Here is an 8217-nt window from a genome sequence, read left to right on the forward strand (position 1 = left end):
CTATAATTTGTTCCTTAAAAACTTAGTTTTCAAAAGTTATGGTGGAAAACAGCAAATTTCATGTAATTTGAACATTGAATGATTAAATATAAAATCCATTGTTGGGAAAATTCGTTGCCTAACAACAGCAATATTATAAGTAATCATAATGAAAATTTTGAATCAAGGCTTCTCCGGAGTAAATATGAGTTTAAAGTCATTTAAACATTTGGAAACTCTACTTTTCGCAACCTGATTGTAGGAGAGCTTTAGTTCAGAGTTAAAGCTTATAGTAGAGAGCTTTTTTTTTTTTCTTTTGTGTTTGTGTGTGTACTAATTAATTAAATGAAGTACGCGCACGGTTTTTTAGTGATCTTTGTTTTTGTTAGTTCATATTTTGGAAATTCTACAAATTTTAATATGCTTAAATTCGTGCTTTCGCTTCTAAATGAATATTCGTTGGTTCTTTACACTTATTGCTATCTTACTTTTATGGGTAAGGAAGAAGCTCGATTTTTAATCACGTCAAAGCGGCTGTGTTTTGAGTTCTTTCAGTTAAAGCAGAAAACGAAAGAAAATAGCGATTGTTTCTTACAATTATTACTGACCCAGGCAACGCCGTGTACATTTGCTAGTATACGCATATATCCGATATTCTTGACCCGTGAAAGTTAGGATATTTTGTAAAAATTTTATTGTGGGGGCCCCTTTGTGGTGGCCTCGGGGCAGTAGCCCCGCCTGCCCTCCCCTAATTCCGGCCCTGATTAAAAGCGTTCTATTTAAGGTCGCTTTCTACTTAAGGACGATTTTTTGTGGTCACTTGAAAGTCGTTAAACAGAGAGCCAACTATATATCAAAATATTGGATGTTTTCAAAAATGTCATGATATTTTTGAACCCTGTATAGATTGGAGTACCATTAGAATTTTAAAGTTTCAACTGAAACAGAAAATAATTTCAAAATGTGTAATTTAAGGAAAATTACTTTTACTCACCAAATGTATGTACTTACGTAGACTTTTATGTTCTAGGTTTCCTCTTCTCGTCGGCATCCATCGTATTTGTACTGGCCAGCTACAACCAGCTCAACTAATCGATTGTATCCGTTCTTAAAAATTATTTAGTAATCAACAAATCAAAAACATTGCTATTATTATTACGATTAAAATTATTTTTTTATAAAAATTATTTCTTTGAGTTATTATTTTGAACATTATTGTACCCCAGTTCAGAGAAAGTTTTTAATTTGATATTGGTTGGGGACATTAGATGATTTGTATTAATTTTACTTTAAATTATTTAATAGAAATTAGCAATGAATGAATTGGATACATTTATTATTTTTTCCAGTTTTGTTTTGTTGCTATTAATATTAAAACAAAATTGCCACAGTATTATTGAAACTGTTTTAACAGCATACTTAGGGAAAATTTGGTTTTTTGTGCAACATTTTGTGGATCTCTTATCACAGTTCAAGAAATCTTTAACATGTCATAAATCCATGATAACTTGGTTCACAAACAAAGCAGATGATATGAATTAATACACTTCTATGGCTTTCTCGGTTAATCAAACTTTATATGCAAGAATTAAATGTTGATGAAATATTGATTTTATATTATGCAAAAATGAAGTAATTTAAAGTATGAAATGGAAATTGTTTAGCCAGAACATCATTTCGATAGAATTTGCATTAAGGTTGTTACATTTATTTTAATTAGTTCATATACTTTGATTTTAATATTTCTTCTCAACCCTCCTACGAACTCGCATCCTACTATGTACTTGAAGTATTTATTGCTTGTTGGTTTTCATAGCCTATCATCAAAGTTTGAAGGTTTTCCTCCCTAATTGGGAAGTTTCATCAAATCTGTTTATGTGAAAGTTCTCTTAATTTTTATTTCACAATGTTGCAAACTTATCTCTGTATATAACAGAATCATTACTAGATTATCACGAAAACCATATTTTAATTACAGTTGAATTTAGGAAACCATAAAAAAAAGATCACATCTGCTTGAATACATAAATACAAAGATAAGGATGCTGATGCTGAAAAAGTTCTCCCCCCCCTCTCTCCCTCTCTATATATATATATTATATATATTATTATTATTAATAAAAAATCAGTTTAGTTTGTGTTATATTTTTCCATTGGTTTAAGCTTGAGAAGAATTCTTTGAATTACCACAAAAAAACAAAAACTTATTCTCAGGGGTATTCTGAACTTGAATTTTTTGGCAAGTCACAGTGTCCTCCCTTCAGGGCGCCCTTTGTTCTTTGAACACTAGTTATTTTTGTGGGAAATAAATCTGGCGTACAATTAATTCTTTCTTTTTTTTTTTAAATTTGTTTTTATTTTTGTGTTATGTGAAGTCAATGTGTGTTTAATCTATGTTATTTTAACATGGGGTGCAATTAGTCCAATACTTCTTGTTCTTTAAGCTTTGGGAGTCATGCGAGTGAAAGGTTCCAGTTTTATTACTACTTTTGGTATGTTTTGTTTTGGTTTGTGTGTTTCAAATTATTTTTTGGGGTGATATTATAGGTGATGTAGGTTACTATGAGACATTTTGTTTATATATTTTTTGCTATATTGTCCTCTCATAAAAGTTCTGTATTCATTTTGAATATCAATTGCAGGAAGTGTTGTTGAGTAAGGATTGAAATCGAGTTTTGTGTTCAATTTGTTTGAAAACTACCATTAGTAATAGTATTAGCATTTTTTACTTAAATGCTCAATCCATTCTTTCCAATGTGATATCTTTATGCATATATTTGCATCCCCCCTCCAGGGAATTTTAAACTGTAGCTTTTAATTTTAATTGGATAATTAATGAGCATTTGAATTTAAGGAACCTCTTACATTGTGTATCATGACATGAAATATCAACTTTCTATTTTTTTTTTTAAGTTTATTAAATTGTATTTTAAAATTAATAATGATTTGTATGTTTTGCGGGTGCTGTTGTATAGTCATGCACGCTACATGTTCAAATCATTATTTTTTAAGCACATTTTTTTTCTAAAGAAAGTTAATACTTTTTATTGAAGTACGCTGACTTCTTGCATCCAAATATATTGAAATTCAAAGCCAAGTTTTCAAATCTTCAAAGTCTAAATATATATAAGTAAAAATGTTGCATCGGTGCAAATGCATTGAGCATAAAGTCAGTGAAATTTTCATGTTATATGCATTGCTTGAGAAACTAGAATTTCATACGAATCATAGCCTTTCTGGTTTATGAATTTATTAAAACAATAAATTCTGATGTAAGTGTTTGCTTAAATAGTTTTTTTTAGTAATTAAAATTTTCCTGCATTGGCCAAGTAGTTTATAGCTTGTTAGTTTTGTAGACTAACAGTGAGATATTTTCTTCTAAGAATTAAATGTAACCCATTTGGTGGCTAGACCTGCGCCCACGAATGTTAAGCCCCATCGACCAACCAGAGTATATTCACGTTTGCTGCTAAAAGGTTTAATACATTAATTGTACAATTTTATATAAATATCCAAATGTTATTTTTTCAGTTCTGAGTTTGTTTACATGTACATTTATGCATATATGTGTGCGTGTGTAAATGTTAGCGCAAAAGCATGCACGTGTTAAAAAAATATTTCTCTTTATCTTAGTTATTAAAAAAGCCTACAAACTGCTCAAACAAGATTTCCCTGCATTCTGTGTGTAAGTACACGCAGCATGCATATCTGTATATGTATGTACATGTTTTGTAAACAAGACATTTTTACATTCATTTACACTAAAGTGGCAATTTCTCTCCCTTTTAGCCTGTTTTAATAAATTTTTCTTTTTTTTCTTTTAAAAAAAATCTAATTTTGTTCCCTTATGTAACAGTTCAAAACAGCAATATAACATATTTAGATTTTTTATTTTTGCGAATTATTGGAACCTTTCTTCATGATAGCTATGTAATGCAATAATTGTAGTTTTTTAAGCAGCCAGCAAAAAGATAGATTCATGTTTCTTATTCCCCAGAAATGATTAGTTAGTATTTTTCTTTGTTTCAAGTGTTGTAAAGAGAGAAGGTTATTGCAAAATCTATTTTGCTGTGCCCATATATTTAGCAACAATTTTGACCTGTATTTGCAGTTTTAGTTATGAAGAGAAAAACAATGGTGCTACAGTTATGTTACGAAGTTTCAAAATTTAATTCAAGTCTGTTGGAAACATTGTTTTACTTAATCATCTAATGGACTGTTTTATTTGAAAATACTATTTATATTTTCTCGATAAGGATGCACATTTAGACATTTTTTTGAGTAAAAAAACGTTGTAATTCCTATTGAACAGTTTAATATGATGATATAACTTTTTTCCTGGAATTTAGGAAGCCTGGCATTTAAGCCGCTTCTGAAATAAACAGTTCAAGTTTTAACATGCAAAATAAAAAAGCAAACTATGGGAAATATTGATCAATTCATTGAAAATATGGAAATAAAAATTGTTGTTATTGAATAAAAAGTGAAGTTACTATTTTAAGCTCATAATTTCATTGCATATAATTTTAAATATTAACCTTTAGTGGACATTTCATTTTTTTAATCTATGAATGAATTTGCAATACTATATGTCTGCTGTCAGTTATTATCTACAGAATAGGGGAAGAGATATTTTACCCCCTTACATGACAGCTCACATTTTTTACAAACAATTTCAAAAAGTGATGAGCAAAGCTTCGTTGCTCAAGAAATCACAAATCTGTATGCAATTGATTAAACAAAAATTTTGTTTACTACCCTTTTATATTATAATTTAAAAAAAAAATGTTAGCTGTCAGATGTTGGTAGCACTGATTGGGTACAGCAATACTGGTATACCAAATACTGGTATTTTCGATATTAGCTGTAAATAACAAGTATTTTTTAATCAAATGAACTTATTAGGTATCTTGAGTAATTTTTAATGTGCATTTCCTTTTCAATGAGACAGTACTAATATTTATCTATTGATTGCATTTGACTCTAAAAAAAAAGAATTTTCATTATTCAGCCTTTTTTGCATAAAATTATGACACATGAGGCAGTGAGAAGCAAAGGGATGTAAGTGGACCTTTTCCAGATTTGAGGACAACGCGTTCAAAGATGAAGTCCTAGATAGAGTTTAATTGAAAATTTTTCTAAATCATACTGTTCAGCAGCACCTACCAGGGCTACTAGCAGTGGAGTCACTACGGGGGGGAGGAGGAGCATCCTGCCTTGGGTAAGTTAAATGCATTTTTAAGAGTACAAATTTGAAAATTTTCCAGGGGTAAACCCCTAGAGCTACCCACCTTTGTTCTTTTTCTGTACATTAGCCCACTTAAAATTTCGTTATGACGCAAATGTAGTTGTTTCTGAAAATTGCATGAATTAATGTTTACATAAAAATTTGTTTTTCTTTTGCCTCTTTAGGGGGGGGGGGGGTGACACCACAAATTAGCGCCTTGGGTGTCACCCATGCCTGGTACTCCACTGCTACTAGTACAGTAGAAGACCATTATAACGCACACCTTGGGACCAGAGCTTTTGTGTTATACAGAATATTGCATTATATAGATCATTTCCCAAATTTTGAAACTAACATTCAGAATCTATCTTTATATTAGCACTTCAGAATGAGTTTTATCTGCAATGAGTATTAAAGCACCAATATTACAATTAGTTATTCACAAATAAATATGTTTTACAATCAAAATCCTGCACTTCTGCTAGCTTCATGGTTTGTCATAACAGCTGCATTTTCAAGAGCCATCTGGCATTTTCTGTTTACTATGAGTACTCATTTTCAATTTAAAAGCTTTGAAATAAGATGGAAAGATGAAAAACTTTCAAAATTTAATTTGCCTAACAATTTTTATGTTTGCAAAGCAAAACAGGGGTTTTTTTTAAACTTCAAAACCTATTGTTTACTTATTAAAAGTTGTGCGGTTTATAGAGAACTGCGTTATATAGGTTGACGTTATAATGGTCTTCTACTGTACTATTCTTTGCACCAATGCAGATGAGTTTCACTTACCATTTCTACGGGTTATCTCAAAATTTACATCCCTTTGATTCTCACTGCCTCATATGGCAACGACAGGAATATGCTTTTGATCCATTGTTGAGAAATTTCTAATCCCGTTATTCCGATATCACATTTTAAAAATATTAAATGCCAGTATATTTTTTGTCCAGTAAACTGCAATCACTACAAATGGGACAAAATGGCTGCTTTCCCTTGAACTGCCCGATACTCCGTTGTAGGTGCCCGATTGCTCATGCAAACCAATCCCGGAAGCCGTTTTGAAGAATGTTATGGAAAATTATAAATGGCGGTTCTTTTGAAAAGATAAGCTTTGAAAAACAAGAGTATCTTAGGATAAATTATTGTACTTAAATATAAATTTTCAAATGAATCGCCCGGTACGTCCAATCATACATATCACTGTTGAGTTTTAATTTTGCTCGTGTATGTATATATGTGTGTTTGTTTATTGCGGTGTGCCATACACTTGTGCAGATTTATTGTAAATGGTTCATCAGGTTCTGGAATACTTTATTATTTTAAAAGTTATGAATAATACAGATATATTCATATTTAGAATTAATGTACTATTTCACATAAGTTCATACCTTTTTTCTTTTATTATTTTTTTAACATTGAAAATGTTGACAATGTTTTGCAAATTTTGTTGATGTCCCAAAAATTTTATTATTTCTCATTTAATAAAATTTAATTGTTTAATTTTTTACCATGCTGGAATCGAACCTGCTACTTTTAGAATGGAAAAACATATGCCCTTACTACTCGATCACTGTGAAATATCTTACAAAACGAACCATAATTGCTCTACTAAAGGAAAATGTTTTTTTTTTAATGTTTTTATTGTATTTAATCAATTTTTACCCTTAGATAATTTTACTTGATTTTCCTTAAAATAATATTACTGATTCAGTGAAGCAATTTCGCAGTTCGTGAGTAAGTCTCGTAAAGAAGATCACCTGCAACTAAAAAAAAGTTCAAATAAATGAGTTCAATGTACGTACAGTACAGGTTAAAAAAAGTGATCCTCCGATGATCAAGATCACTATAAAGAACGGCATTGTCCATCTCCAGTTTAATCAACCACTTTAGATTTGGTTGCATGTTAATAACATGTTTTTGGGGCTTAAATAAGATTTTTTTTTTTAAAGTAGAGTTGATTGGTTAAGTTTGTAAATGGCTCAGGTATCAGTTTTACCCAGAACTGAACAGACTCAGGAATTCAAACATTTTTCAATGGTGTTCTAACTACGCAAAATTTACTAGTGCTCTCTTGGTTAATATCATCAATGCAGAAACGTGACAGTTGATCCATTAAAAAAAAAACTGGTTTAAAAGAATGGAAAATATACATATAAAAATAATTTAGTTACTTTTATTATGAAGAATCATGATTTATTTTCATGGTACTTATTGTTCAGTACATACTATTCAAATAACGTTTTGAACCTAATGAATCATTAAAAATAATCCTGTATTTTCAAGTGGTAAATTAGCGGATGTATATTTCTTTCATGATTTCTTATTTAGGAGAACTTAAGTGCCATTGTTTGTGTAGAAAAAAAGTTTAATTAATATATTATCAATCTTCAAAGAGTATATTACTAACTTGTTTGTTTTGTACCAAAAAAAAAAAAGATATATCTATTCAAAGGTGTAATGTTTATTTTGGTTTGTTGTTTTTTGTAAAGTTTGTGCATTAAATTGAGCTAACCTTCTTTTTTGAATTCTTTTTTATGGTTGCCATAATTTACTCATTATTCGTATCATAGGTGGCTGGTGCACCAAAAAAGTGAGGAGTCAAAAGAAGTGTAGGGCTTAAGGGACATGATCCCTATAGCTGTTTTTTTTTTTTTTAATTAGGCTATATTACTTGTTTTGAAAGAACTGATTTAATAACTTCTAAAATTGTTTAAGATAGCATCTAAGTTCGAGAGGAATGGTCACTGTAGATTTTCCTCTTATCTTTTACAGTTCCGTTCTTATGAAATACTAGTGGTACCCGCACGGCTTTGCCCATAGTAGAAAATTAAAAGGTCTTTTGTTTTGCCTGTATATTTACAAATATATTTTTTTTTTTCCAATGGCACATTCAAAGACAATTGAATATCAAAAGGATAACAACAAAACTATAAATGAAAACGAGCAATCCAATAGCGTTCCCAGATGGATGTCCGAGGGAGAGCAGGACATGTGGACAAATGAGGCATGTC

General features: G+C 30.3%; 1 protein-coding gene across 1 annotated transcript in view; it reads left to right on the forward strand.

Annotated features, from left to right (window-relative positions):
• LOC129221550 (glycerol-3-phosphate dehydrogenase [NAD(+)], cytoplasmic-like) overlaps window positions 1-7643 on the forward strand; it is a 44396-nt gene extending 36753 nt beyond the window's left edge. Inside the window, exon 8 of the mRNA XM_054856043.1 lies at window positions 1010-7643. Coding sequence (XP_054712018.1) covers window positions 1010-1091 — 82 coding nt within the window. The 3' untranslated portion in view covers window positions 1092-7643. The remainder of the gene's footprint in view (window positions 1-1009) is intronic.
• Window positions 7644-8217: the final 574 nt, after the last annotated feature.

The sequence above is a fragment of the Uloborus diversus genome, chromosome 4 (genome assembly GCF_026930045.1).
Source record: "Uloborus diversus isolate 005 chromosome 4, Udiv.v.3.1, whole genome shotgun sequence".
Taxonomy (NCBI): Eukaryota; Metazoa; Arthropoda; class Arachnida; order Araneae; family Uloboridae; genus Uloborus; species Uloborus diversus.